Source organism: Sciurus vulgaris (assembly GCF_902686455.1).
Source record: "Sciurus vulgaris genome assembly, chromosome: 6".
NCBI lineage: Eukaryota > Metazoa > Chordata > Mammalia > Rodentia > Sciuridae > Sciurus > Sciurus vulgaris.
Genome location: NC_136466.1, coordinates 25,085,024 through 25,105,610, shown reverse-complemented (window position 1 = coordinate 25,105,610; position 20,587 = coordinate 25,085,024). Strand labels below are relative to the sequence as shown.

The window sequence follows — 20,587 nt, the reverse complement described above, 5'->3', positions numbered from 1 at the left end:
TTGCCTGCCTCTTGCCTGTCCATCGCCTGCCTTTCACTTATCCATCACCTACCGCCCGAGGTTTACCGCTGATCATCTGACAGCAACCAGCAGACTGACCGCAGACTGCCAGTGGAGCACCAGCTGCCTACTATTGCCTGGAAGTTCACTGTCACAATACCTGCAGATTTGGTTATCTGCTAACATTTTTTGACAACAGCCAGGACCTATGGGACCCCTGGCCAGAATGACTGAGCCCCGTCTCCAGGATTCCTCAGCCTGACGGATCACTCCCTGCCTCCGGGGCCCTCACATTGACTGCACCTCGCCTCCAGGATCCCGCAACCAGATCGACTACACTCCACCTCCAGAACCCCTGCCCGACCAACCGCACCCGGCCTACACCCCAAACTGCAGTTCCCATTTGCCAACACATTTGGAAGCCAGAGTGGCCATCCTGGATAATCCTGGAAGCCGTATTTCCCATCTTTAGGTGGGGCAAATCCTATCCTGAAAAGCCTACTAGAGACTGGAAGCTCACTGCAGGTACCTCTCAGACATCAGGATACTGAAAACTTGGAGGTTTGAAAACTATATGACTGTTACAGTGTGGATTTTTTTTTCCTTGTTACTGAAAAATTTTCAGTTTTAATTTCTTTACTTTTCTTGCTCTCTTTTCCTTTTTTTACCTGTTCCCTCAGAGTCTTCTTTCTACCTTTTTGCATGCTAACCACCAACTTCTTTTGGTTACACTCTCATTCTTTCTATGACCTAGAACTTCTATATATTCTTTTCTTAACCCATTAACAGCTACATCCTACATCCCTCCCCATCCTCTTTGTCCTTCATTAGAAACTGCAGACCTTATTGCAAATCTATTTGTTATACTGAAGATAATAATTAAACTCATTCTGTTTATTATGACAATATTGTTAACGTCCTCATAGGGGCTATTTGGTTTAGGCTTACATATTGTCTGAACTGGGTACTGCTCATACTGATCTCCCCCTTAAAGAAAAGGATTTGGAACCTATAGGGTCACATAAGCCTACAGAGGGGAAACTGAAATACCCCAGATCTGCACTGCTAGAGGGGAAGATACATGAACAACATGATCCAAACAAACCTAGATTCTATTAATAGAATCCAGTGACAGTATGGTAGACAAAATGTCAGAAAAGGAGTTCAGATTATACATAATTAAAATGATTCGTGAAGCAAAGGATGAGATAAGAGAGCAAATGCAGGCAATGAATGATGGCAGTTGAAAGAGCAACTGTAGGAAGCAAAAGATCATTTCAACAGAGATAGCGATTCTCAAAAACAAAAACAAAATAAACAAAAAAACCAAACGAACAGAAATCCTTGAAATGAAGGAAACAATAAACCAAATAAAAAAACTCAATGGAAAGCATCACCAACAGACTAGACCACTTGGAAGACAGAACCTCAGAAAATGAAGACGAAATAGTTAGTCTTGAAAATAAAGTTGCCCAAACAGAGAAGATGGTAAGAAATCATGAACAGAACCTCCAAGAATTATGGGACATCATGAAAAGACCAAATTTAAGAATTATCAGGATTGAGGAAGGCACAGAGATACAAACCAAAGGAATGAACAACCTATTCAATGAAACACTAGCAGAAAACTTCGCAAACCTGAAGAATGAAATGGAAAATCAAATACAAGAGGCTTATAGAACACCAAATGCACAAAATCACAACAGATCCACACCAAGGGACATTATAATGGAAATGCCTAACATACAAAATAAAGATAGGATTTTGAAGGCTGCGAGAGAAAAGCATCAGATTACATATAGGGGGAAACCAATACAGATAGTAGCAGACTTCTCAATCCAGACTCTAAAAGCTAGAAGGGCCTGCAACAACGTATTTCAAGCTCTGAAAGAACATGGTTGCCAATCAAGAATCCTATACCCAGCAAAACTTACCTTCAGGTTTGAAGATGAAATAAAATCCTTCCATGATAAACAAAAGTCAAGAGAATTTACAAATAGAAAGCCTGCGCTACAGAATATTCTCAACAAAATATTCCATGAGGAGGAAATGAAAAATAACAATGTAGGTCAGCAAAGGGAGGAACTACCTTAAAGGAAAAACTATTTAAAGGAGAAAACAAGTCAAATTAAAAACCAAAAATAAGCCCAAATTACTGAGAATACAAATCATATCTCAATAAAAACCCTAAACATTAATGGCCTAAACTCATCAATCAAAAGACATAGACTGGCAGATTGGATTAAAAAGAAAGACCCAATAATATGCTGCTTTCAAGAGACTCGTCTTATACAAAAAGACATTCAGAGACTAAAGGTGAAAGGACAGGAAAAAACCTACCACATACACGGACTCAGTAAAGAAACAGGGGTTTCCATCCTTATTTCAGATAAAGTAGACTTCAAACCAAAGTTAGTCGGAAGGAATAAAGAAGGACATTTCATACTGCTTAAGGGAACTATAAATCAGGAAGACATAACAATCATAAATATTTATGCCCCAAACAATGGTGCATCCATCCATGTACATCAAACAAATCCTTCTCAGTTCCAGGAATCAAATAGACCACAACACAATAATTCTGGGTGACTTTAACACACCGCTGTCACCACTGGATAGATCTTCCAAACAAAAACTGAACAAAAGAAACCATAGAACTCAATAACACAATCAATAACTTAGACTTAACAGACATACAGAATATTTCATCCATTAACAAGCAAATTCACTTTCTTCTCAGCAGCACATTGAACCTTCTTGAAAATAGACCACATGTTATACCACAAAGCAACCCTTAGTAAATGGAAAAAAAAAAAAAAAGAGAGAGAGAGAGATACTGCCTTGTGTTCTATCAGATCATAATGGAATGAAATTAGAAATCAATGACAAAGTAAAAAACAAATTACTCCAACACCTGGAGACTAAATAATATGCTATTGAATGAAGCATGGATAACAGAAAACATCAGGGAGGAGATAAAAACATTCTCAGAGGTGAATGAGAATAATGATACAATATATCAAAATCTCTGGGACACTATGAAAGCAGTACTAAGAAGAAAATGCATTGCATGGAGCGCATTCAAGAAAAGAATAAAAAGAATAAAAATCAACTAAATGATCTAACATTACAACTCAAAGCCCTAGAAAAAGAAGAGAACAACACCAAAAGTAGAAGAAGAAATAATTAAAATCAGAGCTGAAATCAATGAAATTGAAACAAAGAAACAATTCAAAAAATTGACAAAACTAAAGTTGGTTCTTTGAAAAAGTAAACAAAATAGACAAACCCTTAGCCACCTAACAAAGAGAGAAAACTCAAATTACTAAAATTTGTGATGAAAAAGGAAATATCACGACAGACACTACTGAAATACATAACATAATGAGAAGCTACTTTGAAAATCTATATTTCAACAAAATAGAGAATACCAAAGACATCGACAAATTTCTAGAGACATATGATCCTCCCAAACTGAACCAGGAGGACATATACAATTTAAAAAGATCAATATGAAGTAATGAAATAGAAAAAGTCATCAAAAGCCTACCAACCAAGAAAAGCCCAGGACCAGACAGATTCTCAGCCGAGTTCTACAAGACCTTCAAAGAACTCATTCCAATACTTCTCAAAGTATTCCAGGAAATAGAAAAGGAGGGCACCCTACCAAACTCCTTATATGAAGCTAGTATCACCCTCATAACCAAACCAGACAGACACATCAAGGAAAGAAAATTTTAGACCAATATCCTTGATGAATATAGATGCAAAAATCCTTAACAAAATCCTGGCAAACTGTATCTAAAAACATAAAGAAGACAGTACACCACAATCAAGTGGAGTTCATCCCAGGAATGCAAGGTTGGTTCAATATCCGTAAATCAATAAATGTAATCCATCATGTCAATAGACTTAAGGATAAGAATCATATGGTTATTTCGATTGGTGCAGAAAAAGCGTTTGACAAAATACAACACCCCTTCATGCTCAAAACACTAGAAAAAATAGGGATAGTAGGAACATTCCTCAACATTGTAAAGGCTATCTATGCTAAGCCCACAGTCAACATCATTCTTCATGGAGAAAAACTGAAAGCATTCCCTTTAAAAACTGGAACAAGACTGGGATGCCCTCTTTCACCTCTTCTATTCCAACATCGTCCTGGAAACTCTAGCCAGAGCAATTAGACAGAATAAAGAAATTAAAGGGATACGAATAGGAAAAGAGGAACTCAAGCTATCACTATTTGTTGATGACATGATTCCTTATTTAGAGGATATAAAAAACTCCAGAAAGCTTCTAGACCTCATAAATGAATTCAGCAAAATATAAAATCAACACGCATAAATCTAAAGCATTTTTATACATAAGCGATGAAACATCTGAAAGGGAAATGAGGAAAACAACTCCGTTCACAATAGCCTCAAAAAAACAAAAACAAAAACAAAAACAAAAAAACTTGGGAATCAAGGGAATCAATCTAACCAGAGGTGAAAGATCTCTACAATGAAAATTACAAAACATTAAATAAAGAAATTGAAGAAGACCTTAGAAGATGGAAAGATCTTCCATGTTCTTGGATAGGCAGAATTAATATTACCAAAATGGCCATACTTCCAAAGGCGCTATACAGATTTAATGCAATTCCAATTAAAATCCTTATGACATTTCTTATAGAAATAGAAAAAGCAATCATGAAATTCATCTGGAATAACAAAAGACTCAGAATAGCCAATGCAATCCTGGGCAAGAAGAGTGATGCAGGAGGTATCACAATACCAGACCTTAAACTCTACTATAGAGCAATACTAACAAAAATGGCATGGTATTGGCACCAAAATAGACAGGTAGACCAACGGTACTGAATAGAAGACACAGAGACATACACACATAAGTAGTTATCTCATATTACACAAAGGTGCCAAAAACTTGCAATGGAGAAAAGATTGGCTCTTCAACAAATGGTCCTGGCAAAACTGGAAATCCATATGCAGTAAAATAAAATTAAACACCTATCTCTCACCCTGTACAAAACTCAACTCAAAATAGATCAAGGATCTAGGAATTAGATCTGAGACCCTTTACCAAATTGAAGAAAAAGTAGGCCCGAATCTCCATCACGGTTGGCTTAGGACCAGACTTCCTTAACAAGACCCCCATAGCGCAAGAAATAAAAGCAAGAATCAATAAATGGGATAGATTCAAAATAAAAAATTTTTTCTCAGCACAGGAAACAATCAATAATGTGAAAAGAGAGCCTACAGAGTGGGAGAAAATCTTTTCCACGCATACTTCAGACAAAGCACTCATCTCCAAAGTTTATAAAGAACTTAAAGAACTTTACACCCAAAATACAAAGAACCCAATCAATAAGGAACTGGGCAGACACTTCACAGAAGAAGATATATAGGTGATCAACAAATATATGAAAATGTGCTCATCATCCCTAGTAATTAGAGAAATGCAAATTAAAACCACCCTAAGATTTCATCTAACTCCAATTAGAATGGCTATTATCAAGAACACAAGCAACAACAGGTGTTGGCAAGGCTGTGGGGAAAAAGGCACACTCGTACATTGCTGTTGGAGTTTTAAATTGGTGCAGCCACTTGGAAAGCAGTATGGAGATTCCTCAGAAAGCTTGGAATGGACCCACCATTTGACCCAGCTATCCCACTCCTTTGTTTATACCCAAAGGACTTAAAATCAGCACACTACAGTGATATAGCCACATCAATGTACATAGCAGCTCAATTCACAATAGCTAGATTGTGGAACCAACCTAGATACCTTTCAATTGACGAATGGATAAAGAAACTGTGGTATATATACACAATGGAATATTACCTGGCCATAAAGAAGAATAAAATTATGGCATTTGCTGGTAAATGGATGAAGTTGGAAAATGTAAGTGAAATAGGCCAAGCCCAAAAAATCAAAGTTCAAATGTGTTCTCTGATAAGTGCATGATAATATATAATGAGGTCAAGTGATGGGGGGAAGAGAAGAATGAAGGAACTTTGGAAGGTGTAGAGGAAAATGGGGTAAAAGGAGGTGGAGGACAGAAAGATAGTACAATGAAACAGTATTACCCTATGTATATATATGATTACATGAATGGTGTGAGTCTATAATGTACAGCCATAGAAATGAAAAGTTGTGCCCCATTTGTGTACAATGAATCAAAATGCACTGTAAAAAATAAAAGATATTAATTAAAAAAAAAAAAAAAAAAAAAAAAAAAGTACTCTTAAGCTCTTCCCCGTGTAGCATTTGGGCTTTACATACTCAGCTAAGCAACTGTCTCAGGCCTAGTTACTATGCTAGGGAAGAGGAATTTAATAAATTAGTATCTGAGGAGTAGATATCTAAAAGGAACCAAATGTGTACATCCTCTGGAAATTAGGTAAAAGGTGTTTTAAATATCATCTCAATTTTGAATTGTCAAAAACGGCGTTGGTAAGTTACTCATTTTTTTTTGTTGTTGCTGAGGATCAAACCCAGGCCTTCAGGTGCACTAGGCAAGTGCTCTACCACTGAACTACATCTTCAGCCAAGTTATTCATTTTTAGCCCGATGGGAACAAATAAACATTTAAGAAATAAAACAATTCTATTTCCTCACGTATTTTTATAATTTTTTTAATAGCCTACAGCTGAAGAGAGGTGTCATAGGCAGAGCACTGTGATTTCTGTGGAGGTCAACCATGCTCTCCCTTCCAGGAAGACTGCTGATGACATCAATGCAGAAACACCGGACTATAACCCAGAGGCTGAGGCCTACGGCTATTCACAGATGTTTTGTACAAACTGATGAGCAAAGGAAATTACTGTGAATGTCCATATTGTCTCTTACTTTGAGTATGGTACTTCAATGGGATAAGATGGCTCCGGCTCGCTAGGCAGTTCTAAGCATTGAATTAGAGTCTGTGCCATTGGGGTTATTTAATTGGATTTGACTAGAAAAGGATTTGGGACCCATCCTTCTTTAATCCGAGGAAGGAGATAATAATACTGACCTGTAGGCTTTCATGCAGCTGCAAGGCTTCCTGGGCTCCAACCCAGTTCTTGGCTAGAAGCAGCTCTTGGGCACATCTGAGAGCCAGAGAAGCAGACAACTCATTCTCTCCTACAATTGCAGCCAGCTCTGCAGCTGTTCTAAGTGATGCTGCATCCCCCTTTTTGGCCAAAACTTTGGCGGCATCATAAGGGGAAGTGGCTCCTAAATAGCTGCAATATAAAGGCAAACCCAAAACAAGGCATCATCATCAGCTCATCCATCCCTGACCCCGAGGGCAGCATTACTTCCTCTGTCTGCTTTGCGGCACGTACTTCCCTGTGGCTGTCAGGTGTCACTGTGTCTGGCTGTTTCTGTGAAGGCTCAAGCCAGCATAACTCAGCACAGTGTGTGACAGAAATAGCTTGAGTTAAGGGCATAGGGAACCAGACGAGAGACAAACTGAACCCTAAAAGGGCTATTCCCTCTCATTCTCCTTATTGGAAGGTATAAAGCATCACTAGAAAGTGGTAGAATCTCTGGGCCTGCTGTTGAGGTTTCCTGACATTATGGTGATTTATGTAATACCAAACAGGCAGGCCCGCTCCTTCTAAGTCGTATGAAGCTGGGTTTAATACACATATCTTGTAAAATTTTCTAGCTACTTTGCTTCCACTCCTAATCTTGGTACTTTAATTCTAGTCCTGCTCTTCCTGGTAGAGGCTGTTCAGTTGGGTACACCCCTGTCTCCCTTGGGCTTACCATTTGGCTGCTACGGCATAATGGCCATCTCTTTCTAGGATGGTTCCCCAGGTGAGGTACAGGTCTTTTAGGACTGGATCCTCTGGTCGCAACCGGGCCTTGGCAACTGCAATAGCTTCCCTAAAGCCAGTAAGAGATAACTTCAGCCAGCATGAAAAGGTTCCTTTGTAGGAGGTCTGAGGAGGGACTGCAAGGAGAACAAACTGTCCCTCTTGTGTGGTCTGTATTGTTCCAGCTTACTATAAAAAATCGAAACCCTCCATTCCACTGGCAAGTTAAAAACACATACTTTGTTCAATCCTTCACGAAGTCAGAAGTTCTTAAAGAATGGTCTATGGATTCCTTAGGGGTTTAAGGCCCTTTTGAAGGTTCATGAGGTCAGAACTATTTTCACTATAATGCAAGGGGATTACGTACCTCTTAAAAACCGTGCTGACATTTGCACTGATTGTGAAAAGCAATGGTGGATAAACTGGTGTCATGTGAGCAGGAATCAAGAAAGTGATCCTAATTAAATATTACTAATTTTACTGGACCTCTCAAGTTAACATTTTAAAATTCACATGAAAAAATGGGAAGAACATTTTGTGTTCTTTGCTGTATTCCAAAGAATGGCTCTCTAGGAAAAACCTGAATATCAAGTTGAACTAGCTGATTTCTTCGTAGCACCTCATTTCTTTCAAAAACAACAAAAACCTAACAGATGAAGGTTATTTAGTTTTGAGTATCTGAAAGATGCTTTCTTAAAAATAAAGCGAGCCTATCACTGTTGGGAAAGCAACCAACAGTATATGCCAATGATAAAATTTAAACTTCCTAGTGAAAATCCAAATTTTGGAAAATACTTGGAGCCTGACAACTTCCCAAAAGATAAAGACTTTTCTGATGAGACTGATGGTGCTCACAAAGGAGTGTGATCTTTAAAAATATGTGCCAACATTTAGAAGACCTATATAACTCAACGAACTAATATTTTTCAAATGGAATACAACTTCCAAGTTGTAGCAAAATAAAGGTGTAGCTGGAATAAAATCATTTTAGATTAAAGTGATATAAACAGAGAACAATATTTAAGAAGCATTTTGGGACTTCCATTTATAACTGTAATGAAGCAATGGGACTAGACTTGTCCCCTTGCCATAAAACTTCAACAGTGGGTAGAACATGTATGAAGCAACTGTTTTCAGATGTTGGACAACAGGTAGTGCAGAACTGTCATCTCCGAGAGAAAGGACACAACATGAGCCCTATGGTGACAATGGCCCCCATCTAAAGCACTTGCTAAGCAGAATCTCAGTGGAGACTCAACAGACTAAGAGTTGAGGGGAAATATAACAGGAATTTGAAGGGCAGGATACTAGAAAGGAAGAAGTGGTTCAGAGAGAGATTGCCAGAACTCTGCATGGGGATTCTGTTTCGTCTCTAGCTAAACACAAAGGCATGGATGTGCAGGAAATTCCTTAAGGCTGAACAAAGAACAATTAGGGAACCATAGCCCAGCAATCCCAGAGCTCTTTCAGAGCTTGGAGACCTCAGAGTTGTGACCTGGTGAATACACAGGCAATTCAGTAAAGATTTCAGAAAGAAGAGTCAAACTACATCTGGACTATGGATTTCTTTAATTTTGCCTAAAAAAGTTTAGAACATGTCATGGAAAAATCAAGGGTCACCTTGCCAAAACAAACTTCAACACTCTCTAAAGATAACAAAACTCAACCAAGATAAGCAAAAAGAAAACCTCATCAAAGCACATCATATCAAACTGCTGGAAATTACTGAGGGAAGAAAGTCCTAAAATGAGAGAAAACCCCCTGCAGTTCTTACAAAGATGGCAGTCAAGTAAAAAACAATGCAATAAAGAGAAAACAGAATCGCTGGGGTACGGAAAGACAAAAATAAATAAATAAATAAAAAATATATAAAACAAGATTGTTTTAAAATCTAGAATTCTATTAAGCAAAAAGATCCTTTAAAGATGAAAGTATACTTTTTTTTTTTTTTTTTTTGGTGGTGCTAAGGATTGAATCCAGGGCCTTGTGCATGCAAGGCAGGCACTCTACCAACTGAGCTATATCCCTAGCCCAGAAAGTATACTTTTATAGACAATGAAGACTTAAGGGAATTTGTTGCTAGCAGAACATTCTATAAGAAAATTGTTGAAGTTCTTCAGGTGAAAGAATTGATAGCAAATGGGAACCTGGACCTACATGAAAGAATGAAATGCTAGGAAATAATAAACATGCATTATTAAATAAACATATTTTAAAAAAGAACTGTTTAAAGCAAAATATTCATAGTGTAAAGTGGGGTTTTTACATGTACAACATATTAAATGTCATGTGAAAACAGCAGAAAGGATGGGAAGAAGGAAATATAATAGTATACATTAAATAGTATAATTACTTGAAAATAAACTGTGATAAATTAAAAATGCTCATCAGAAACTCCAAAGTAACCATTAAAAGATAAAGAATATACAGCTAATAAGTCAGTATTACAGTTTTTTCTTCTTGATTTTTGGGTTATGGAGATTGAACTCAGAGGCACTCAACTAATGAGTCACATCCTGAGCCCTATTTTTGTAGTTATTTAGAGATGGGGTTTCACTGAGTTGCTTAGTGCCTCACTTTTGCTGAGGCTGGCTTTGAACTTGCCATCCTCCTGCCTCAGCCTCCCAAACCGCTGGGATTACAGGCATGTGCCACCACGTCCAGCAGCATTAGTTTTAAATTAGAAATTAAAAACACTCAGTTCATTCAATAGAAAGTTGGAAAAGAAGAAAAAAAAATGGGATAAACAGAAAACAAAAGGTGGTAAATTCAAATCAATGACATCAATATTTATATTGAATATAAATGGTCTAACACTTCAACTAAATGGCAGTGATTGTCAGATTGGAAAAAAAATAAGACCCAATTGTAAGAGATCTACAAGAACTATTTTTTTCAGATTGCTTTTGATACTTACATATGTATTAGTAACAGAATAAACACTTGGGCATGGAAAAGATTCATACCAACCTCAGGAGTGTAGTTACTTCTAGAGAAGAGGAAAGGAGGAGAGAATAGGGGAAAGGCATTTCAACTAAATCTGGAATGCTATATTTTTCTTAAAAAAAGGGGGGGTGAGGAGGAGAGCTTTTGGGGTGGCTGACAAGATCCTGTTTCCTTTCACTGGTGGGCTTAAAAAGGGAGTTGTATTAATCTATTTTGTGCTGTTTCTTCCTCTTTTGGTATTTAACAATAAAGAAGTTTAGATTACTGTTTATTATGTACAATTACTGGATAAATTCTCGGACCATACAGACCTGTAAAAATGGTTTGACTTGAGCAGCTCCACAGCTTCATACACTTTATGAATAGAAAGTAGATGAGAGGCAGCCTTGACGTACTGATCCTGGAAACACAACTGTCTGGCAAAGGCTTCCACAGCCCATAGCCACACATGGTAACCAGCTGAAAAGAATGAAAGATGGTGGTTTCAAAAAAAAAAGGTTCATGGAGAGGGAGAAGGGAGCAGGGCTGAAAATTTTCTTGTTTCCATAGATAATGCATTAAGTAGAACATTTAGCTGTTAATCCAACTGCCATTACAAATCAGTTGCTTCTTTTACCTCTTTTCACTTCCATGTTCAAAACAAATTGTTTCCTTTCTTATATCATTCAAAAGACACAAAAAAGTATTAAGTTCAGAAAAGTAGTTACCCCTGTTGGGGTAAAGGGAAAGAAGCATGGGGAACTTTCAGAGTTTGTGTAGTGGTATGTTTCTTTCTATTTTTTTTTTTTTTTTTTTGGTACTGAGGATTGAACCTAGGGGTGCTCAACTCTGAGCTATATCCCAACACTTTTCTCATTTTAAGACAGGGTCTCCCTAAGTTGTTAAGGCTGGCCATGTGATCCTCCTTCCTCAGCCTCCAGTTGCTGGAATTACAGGCATGAGTCACCATGCCTGTCTGTAATGGTATATTTCTTGATATGGGTGTTGCTTACAAGAGTGCATTCAGTTTGTGAAATTTATTATACACTCAAGATCTGTGTACTTTTTGCTCTACATATAGCACAAATGGAGAGAAAGCGTAAAACAAAACAAAACAAGGATGGCATAAAAGGTTTCCTTTCTATCTTGGTACCTATCGCACCTTGCCCAAATTCCTTTCCCTCAAAGCAACACCCATTACAGTTTTTCTGAAGCCTTTGGAAATAGTCTGAATATATAACTACATCATTGTGTAAATACAAATGAATATTGTAATATTCTGTTGTGCACCTATACCCTGATTCTTTTCTTCTCTGTATTTTGGAATGTCTATTCCATGTAAGAATGCAGAGCTGCCTCATTCTTTCGGTACCTACAGGGACTCAATGTATGGACATACCTGCTTTAATCAGTCTCTTACTGATGGAAATAGAGGTTCTTGCAATCTTTGTTATTATAAATATCACTTTGATGAAAGTCATTTGTGTATCTGAATATACTTAAATTCCTATAATTAGAATTGCTGAGCCAAAGGTTATATGTGTTTTAATTTATTGTCAAATTGTCCTTCAGGAAGTTTTCACGGGCTATGGTTGGGATATGTTTCGTCCCGTGTTCATGTGCTGGAGGCTTGGTTTCTAGTGGCAGTGTTAAGAGGTATTAGAACCTTTAAGAGGTGGGGCCTAGTAGAAGGTAATTAGGTCAAGAGGGCACCACACGTGGAATTTATGCTGATCTTATAGAATGGACTGGTTCCTATGACAGTGGGTTTTTATACAAAGAGCAGGTCTTGAGCTGGGGTATATTTAATATGAGTAAAGCCCTGGGCTTAATCTTCAGCGTGTGTGTGTTGTGCGCATGCACAACACACACAAAAACCAAAATCAGAAAAATCCATAGACAACAACAGAAATTCAAGAAGCCTCTTGACCTTCCTCTGGTCTTTGGCTTACTGTTTGCCAAGTGATCTGTTCTGCTTACAGTGCTACCACTATGATGCTTTTGACCAGGAAGTTCTCACCAGAGCTGAGCAGTCACTGGCAGTATGCTTTTGAGCGGGGGCGAGGAGGAGAGCGGGGGCGAGGAGGAGAGCGGGGGCGAGGAGGAGAGCTTTCGGGGTGGCTGACAAGGAGTTAAATAAGCTCCTTTTCTTTGGAAAGTACCCATCTTCAAGTATTTTGTTACAGTAATACAGAACGGACTAATGTGTCACCAATTATGCTTTTGCCATTAACATGTGGCAATTTCTGGTCTTTCTGTAGGATACGAGTTGAGGTAGTAGCCTATTGTATTTAATTGCATTTATAAGTGATTTTAAGCTTGAAACTGGTGAGCCATCTTTAGAGGGATATATATTCCAGAGATGATGGTACTTTTTTCAGAAAGAACATACCTACTGGTGCCATAGCCACTAGATTGTCTGTCAGCTCCCCTCTTTCTGCTGCTGTTTGGAGAACACCCTTTAGATCTCCTTTCCAAAGCATGAGTTGGTGAAATAACTCTGGGTGGCCATTTTCCAAGTGACCCTTTCCTGTATGAAAGAGAGAGAGTATTTGAAAGATGTTTCAGAAAATCTGTCTCCACTGACTTCTAGAAAAAGGCAGAGTGAAAGAGGAAATTATACACTCACTCACTGACGGATAAGTCACCTACCAGAATGATTTTAATGGGGCCTGGAGCCCATGTGGCCATTTGCCCACCCAACCATTTCACTTGCACCCTCTCACTCAGAATGAACATGTGTGTTCAGAGTGTTATGATAATGCAAGGGATGTATACGAATATCCAAGTCAGGAGCATATTTGCAAAACCACGACAATAACACAGAATGGCAGTCACAAAAGAGGTGCACAGAAATGTTATCAGGGAAGCATGAAGACAGATGGGATTATGTTTACTGGGTTTGCCTCACCTTCAGTTTCAATCATTCTGTACAAGGTAGCCCTATCTGTGAAAAGCCCCAGGTGAAATCTTTCCTCAAGATCAGCAGACACATCCTCACTGAGCTCTGTAAATTAAAAAGGACAAAACAAAACAATACAGAAAAACAGATAAAGAAAATCAGATGAAATCATCACACAGTTTACTGTTTTCTGTTCAATAACTTCTGAATGTTTGTTGAAATACCCTCTTTAGATAGTGAGCAAATCAGATCTGTGCCCTTGTAACCAAAAGGCACCTGAGCTTATTATGAAGGTAGCAAAACAAGAAAATAAATGTAGGATTTTTTAGCTCAATTTGGGCAAAATCCAGAGACAATGTAGTTTGCTCAAAAAAAGATTTTTGGTGAAAAAATGTTAAAAGCAAACCTAATATTCAACATGTATTTAAATGCTATATATAAATAAAAAACATGCAAAACAAAACTAAAAGGCAAAGAATGTCCTTAGTATTCACTGGATCCCAGCTGGGCATAGTGGTGCACACCTATAATACTCAGAAGGTTGAGGTAAGAGGATTGCAAGTTCAAGGCCAGCCTTGGCAACTTAGTCAGACCCTGTCGCAAAATAAAAAATTGAAAGGGTTGAGGGTGTAGCTTAGTGGCAGAGTACTCCTGGGTTCAATCCCTAGTACCAAAACAAACAAAAAGACCCCCCAAAACTATTCACTGTTCATTTTCTGATTTTCAATAAGGGAAACAATGTAAAACCATATCATTATAATTGAATTATAGGAAGGCTTTGCAAAGATCCAAAGCCTATGTATAATTAAAAAAATGCCTCTGGCAAGACACAAGGAACTGATGATAGTGTGGCCTCTAGGGAGGAGAAGAGAACTGGGTTTCAGGATGGGAAGATTTACTTTCTTTTTATACTGTTTGAGTCTCATTTTATCACATGCATCCCTTTCAGCTCAACAAATTGAAAATCAATCAATCAATCAATCAATCAATAAACAAACTTGCTCAGATACCAAAATAATGGGCATTAAATGAGGGCTTTAAAAATCAAAAATTAAAAAAAAAAGCCTCCATGAACAAATATTTTAAAGGAACTGCCACATTATGGGTGTCTTTCCAATAAGGAAAAACAGTACCTGAAGACACTGTTAATAGGGGAAATGGTGGAAGGAGTAGACTTATGCTGAGAAACTTAAGCCAAAACTGCAGTTTGGGCGCAGAGCTGGCTGGCAGCAGCTAGAAGAGATAAAAGCAGAGCACCACATCTAAAAGTGAATGGACAGTGCTGATGGAAAGGGCAGGAAGTCTGACAGCAGGCTGTGGGGGAGAAGGTGGACGTGAAGGATGCCAGAGAATGCAGAAGCACAGACACAACTTTAGAATCTGTGTGCTCATCCATTTAACAAGTAAGCACCCCATACATGCCAGTTCCCAGAAGACTACGGACGGGTTGAGGGAATGTACTCCAGTACCTTTGCAGTGCTTTGCAGTTGCTAGCACTAAACAGTCATGATGAAGCTCCTCTTTGGACCTGTGGTCCAGGCTTGTGCTCAGAGGAAGCATGGAACGAGCTTTTCTCTTTTTGATTAAAGCCTCTGAAATGTAATCAAAGTACAGATCACCTCAAAAGCAGATCAGAAACACAACAGAATGACTGCCTATTATAGGAATGTAACCTACTAGATAGATTCAAGTTCTTACTCCTATAAAGATCGCTGGTGAAATGTGCACATTATATATAAAATGCCCTTGGTAACATTTATGAAGCAATACATCAACTACAAAAAGTTTCATCAAGTGCTAAAATAATGTTCAAAAAGAACAAACCCAACAGAAACACAATCAGAACACCCACAAATATTTAAAACCTCAACAAACAAACCAACACCAAATACTTCTGAGTCCTCTGTTGCATGCAGTATTTTAGGATGGTCTAACAAAATATTTCAATTATTAGATACTGACCTGGCTTTTCTTTAGGTGACTCCTTTTTCAGTAAAGTGACTTTGTTGTTAATGCTGACTTTTGATTTTTCAAAGCCTGAGGAAACTGGAGTATTAACAACTGGTTCTCTAGAAACTACAACACAGGGGAAAAACAGGAAAAATGTCTGAGATAAGAATAATGTAGAATTCAGTTTATTTTTTAAAAAATTAAGAGTTTTATCAGGCCTAGCAATGTAATTTTACCTATTACCAAAACATGCTTTGGAAGGGATGCACGGGTAGTCTCTCCTCAGCCTCACCAACTGGCTATTTCAGAAATCTGTAAGTTTATTATACAGAACTTCCTACTAAGAAAAAGTTATTAACCTCTAGCCTCCTTAATTACGTTATCCTCAAACTCCACTCTGGACAAGTTGCTTTTCATATATTTAGGTCACCGAGTAGTAATACATATTTACTATACAAATAAGGAATAATTTAATAGAGAATAGTAATTGAATATACATGCTACAGAATCACAACCCATAATCCTGAATACACACTTCTTTCCTTAAAAAAAAAAAAAAAAAAAGCTTGCTGGGCATGGTGGCAGAGGCCTGTAATCCCAGTGGCACAGGAGGCTGAAGACAGGAAGATCCCAAGTTCAAAGCCAGACTCAGCAATTTAGCAAGGTCTTAAGCAACTTAGCAAGATCCTGTTTCAAAATAAAAAGTGAAAGAGCTGGGATGTGCTCAGTGGTTGGGGTCCAGGGCTCAATCTCTGGTACCAAAACAAACAAACAAAACCAAAAAACCCTGTTGATATACAGGGGCGAAGGGCATTTTTGTATAGCCATTATGTGATATGAAGGCATTCTGATGAGCCTAAAATATAAATTATGCTTTTAGCTTTTTATTAACCCAAACTATGGGTTCAGTGGCCATCTTTTGGGATAGAGAGGGTCAGGGATGCCTCTACATATTTTGGTCACATTAATTTTGCCACATCATACTGTTTTAAAATTAATCATAAATCATCACTTCTATTTATACTCTCTTTTAACCTAATCATATCTTTAAGTTGTAACAGGCACCAGATAATTAAGGTAATATATAAAAGGATGAAAGTGCTAGTAATTTACTTATCCACACAATTTACTTATCCTTAACAATTATTTCTCTCTCTCTTTTTTTTTTTTTTTTGGCAGTACTGGAGATTTGAACCCAGGGCCTTGTGCTTGCAAGGCAAGCACTCAACGAACTGAGCTATATCCCCAGCCCAATAATTATTTCTCTTTAAATATGAACTAGAATACATTGAAAATTAGTGGTGGAATTTTTCATGTGTGTGAGAAATCTGAGATCTGCCACTATAGCTTAATGTTCTTCAATTTTCCTCTGTTATGGCAGAAAGCTAGGAATGAACTCCTGGTAGGAGGGGTGGGAACTTACCACCAGAGAGGTGGTGGCTTGTACAGTCAGACATTTGTAAGGGACGGCAGTTTCTTTGAATAGATATGGCCAATAACATCATACTGTTAAAACTGTTTCCTTGTAAGTTTCTGTATATGTACTACCCAAGCTTCACTCGGTCCCATGGCCTTGTCCTACCTAGCTGATGAAGTTTTCTCTACGGGGCTCTATCTCCTTTAACCCTTCATCAAAGGAGTTTATTTTAGAAACTTTAAAAACCTTAAAGAAAACTAATTGTTTCCACAGATACCACCCAAGCAAGGAGTTGGAAAATCAGGCAAGTCAAAGACAGAAAAATTTCAGACTGAGTAAGAATCCAACTGAATTTCCTAGACATGACAAAACTTTTAGTTAGTGGTACCCAGTATTCTGCACATACCCACTGAAGCGAGGCCACAGGGTGACTCTGGCTCCTGTGCTTCCTCCTCCCCATCCTGGTCTGACACCCCATTTTCAACAGGTCCCGAGTTTTCTTTTATGCACTCTTCTTCATTCCCGTCAAATGAGTCTTGTTTTACAGGCACTCGTAAGGTGGGCTTTTTCTTCTTTTTGGCCTTTGGCTTAGGTTGAGAGAGCCGTTTCTTCTCTAATTCAATACTTTTTTTGCCTGCAAAAATCACAATAAAAAAGCATAGGCTAAAATATACATTCTCGATTAAAAGTGCCCTGGGTGGTAATCTCCAATACATCATTAGTCACGCTTTGTTCTGACAGCCTTACTTTCCTTTCCTTCCCAATGAATTTTTAGTTGTATGATCACATTAACCTTTGAGATTTCATTAAATCACAAATATAATGCCTGATTACCCCTGCATAAGTCAATGTGTGCCCAACCAAAGACTTTCTCCAAAATCACCACACCACAGCCACTGAGGTCAGGAAATCAGCACTGATACACTATTACCATCTACTCCACACACTCGTTAATCAAGTTTTGCTAATTGTACCAATGATGTCTTTTTAGCAAAAGCAACTGAACCAGGATCACCCACTGCATTGGACTTTCATTCCTTTAGCCATGAACAGTTAGTTGTTCAGTTGTCCTTTGACTTTCACAACTTGAAAGTTGGAAGACTACAGGAGAGTTATTTTGTTAATTTTCCCTCAATTTGGGACTGTCTGGTGTTTTTTCGTAGATTCAGGTTATGCATTTTCAGCTGGAATACACAGAAGTAATGCTGTGCTCATCTCAGGGCAACCTACGAGGTAGCACATAATTTTTATTTGTTCTACTGTTTGGTTTAATTACTTTAGATTAAAAGAGTGTTCTGCAGGTTACCCTCTGAAAAAATATTGCTCCTGTTTATTATTACTTGCATTCACTAGTTTCAGGATCCACGGATTTTTTTCTTTCCCCAGTGTTGGGGATCAAATCTAAGGCCAAATACTACCACTGGGCTACAGCCCTAGTCCACTGAGGTTTCTTGACTAAAACTTCTTACTGTGATTGCTGAAATGTCAGTCTGTACCTTTCCTCTGAGGAGTTCAGTTTTGGAAGTGCAATCTCCTGTGGGAGGCTGCTGTGCTCTGGGGTGTGCAGGCATTCCTTGGGGATGGTTTGGAATGGATTTCTTTTCCAGAGTCCATCATTCCCTCTACAGTCATTAGGTGGCATTCCAGCCTAAGGAAGCGTGCCTCCCAGTTATTTAGACATCACTTGTATCAGTAGGAATTTCTATTTCAGATCATAATTCATTACTGTTATTCATTTTTTTAGTTTTAAAAATCACCTTTATTGTGGAATGATTTAATACAGTAAAATACCCACCTTTTAATACTTTGATGAATTTTGACAGATCAGAGTTGTGCAACCTACCACCATGAAATGCACCCCCTCTCCTTCCAGCTACCATTGACCTGCTGTTACTCTAGTTTAGTTTTGCTGGTCTAGAGTTTCATATAAACAGAATTATACAGTATATGTAGTCTTTTGTGCTCAACTTCTTGTGCTTGGCATAATTTTTTTTTTTTCTATTTCTTTTTTTGGTACCAGGGATTGAACTCAGGGGCACTTAAGCACTGAGCCACATGCCAGCCCAACATAATTTTTTTGAGATTCACTGATTTTGTTGTGTTTATCAGTACCTTTTCATTGTTTGGTGTTGGGGACTGAACTCTGGGTTTCATGCTAAGCACATGCCCTGTCACTAGGCTACATCTCCAGCCTATTACTTTTTTTTTTATGGTCAAGTGAAATTCCACTGCAGGGATCCCATACATTTACTCATTTATCTACTGATCAGCATTGAGCTGTTTTTAGTTTTTGGCAACCACAGTAAAGCTACTATGAGCATTCTTTTATGAGTCTTTATGTGTACATATAATTTCATTTCTTTTGGGTAAATTTCTAATTGCTTAATATATTCTAATTTTTCTAGTTGTTTATGGCAGGTACACAAGTCTGGTATCAGTTAATCTTTTGTAGCCAGAGTGGAATACTTTTACTTATTTTCAAGTACAAATCCTCTCAGATTTGGTTAAGCTGGTTTCTGTGTCCTTCTGATGTGTCTCCTTAATTCTTTGAGTTCATCTTTCCTTTCTGGCATAAAATGATATAGGTTCTTCCATTTCTCAAAGAAGACCCTTAGACCCTTTTTAGTGAAGAACGACATTTAGCAACTAAGATCTGGCCCCTTGCTACTGACTGGGGGTGTCCTTAGCCCCACAAGCCTGCCAGCCTTTTGTGGGCTGCAGACCCCTACCATCCTGTGCTGCTGCTCTGCATGAATGTCTTCTTTGCTAGGCTTTTATAAACTCAATTGAGAGAGAGAGGGAATTAGGCAAACATGTATGGGTTTCATGTTCTGACTGACCTTGGGGAGGCCGGGAATGAGCTTGCATGGAAGTTAGCCATTTGTACACACAGAAGTCATCTGCCCCTGAGTAGATGCAATCTGGATCCAATGGGGACCATGCCACACAAAGCAGTCGGCCTCGATGCCCTCGGAAATTACAAAGAGGCTCTTCCCGGAGAGTATCCCATACCTGAAACCAAGACACATGACAATAAATTTTCTGGTTATTGTTTGGGGGGCATAATTTATTCAATTAAAAAATTGTGGGCTCTTTATTTCCTTATGTGATTTGTAATTTCTCTGTTAGGAGTTCAATTTCACAGTACTGTTTTCCATGGGGGGTGGGGGGTTATGCGCTCTGGAGTGTGTAGGTATTCCTAAGAGGAGATTCCGAATGGGCTTTTATTGGTGCCCCATGGATCACACTGTCCCAAACCAGAACTATCTGCTACTATTTGGCCTGGGAGTTCTGGCATCATGAAAAAAATAATCCATAACTAATTTAGAAATTGGGGTTGTCATTTCATATAGGCAATTCTTTTGTTCCCAAGTCCCTGGACAAATAATCAGTTGCCTTGTTATTTCTTTAATTATCTTGGTGTCCAATTCACAGAAAGCAGGCCTGTCTTCATGGCTCTCAGCTTTGTGCAAACAGTTGAGTTACCATTCAATACTGAGACAGACACCACCCCATAGATGCATTCCCTAGCTGCTATGGTCAATTCTGGTTCTGACACCCAACACTCCTTCAACATAGCTCCAG

At 38.3% G+C, this 20,587-nt stretch overlaps 1 protein-coding gene across 3 annotated transcripts in view; it reads right to left on the bottom strand.

Moving 5' to 3' along the window:
- The window catches only part of GEMIN5 (gem nuclear organelle associated protein 5), a 49,519-nt gene that overhangs the window by 9,564 nt on the left and 19,368 nt on the right, over positions 1–20,587 (bottom strand). For all 3 annotated transcript variants that reach the window (XR_013764734.1, XM_079145451.1, XM_079145452.1), the window contains exons 15-23: positions 19,843–20,014; positions 17,409–17,636; positions 15,598–15,711; positions 15,105–15,227; positions 13,645–13,740; positions 13,126–13,263; positions 11,066–11,213; positions 7,759–7,878; positions 7,019–7,229 (exon numbers count right to left, since the gene is read on the bottom strand). Coding sequence is in view for 2 of the 3 variants with exons in the window: in XM_079145451.1 (XP_079001577.1) it covers positions 7,019–7,229; positions 7,759–7,878; positions 11,066–11,213; positions 13,126–13,263; positions 13,645–13,740; positions 15,105–15,227; positions 15,598–15,711; positions 17,409–17,636; positions 19,843–20,014 (1,350 nt within the window). In the remaining variant the exon portion in view is untranslated. The remainder of the gene's footprint in view (positions 1–7,018; positions 7,230–7,758; positions 7,879–11,065; positions 11,214–13,125; positions 13,264–13,644; positions 13,741–15,104; positions 15,228–15,597; positions 15,712–17,408; positions 17,637–19,842; positions 20,015–20,587) is intronic.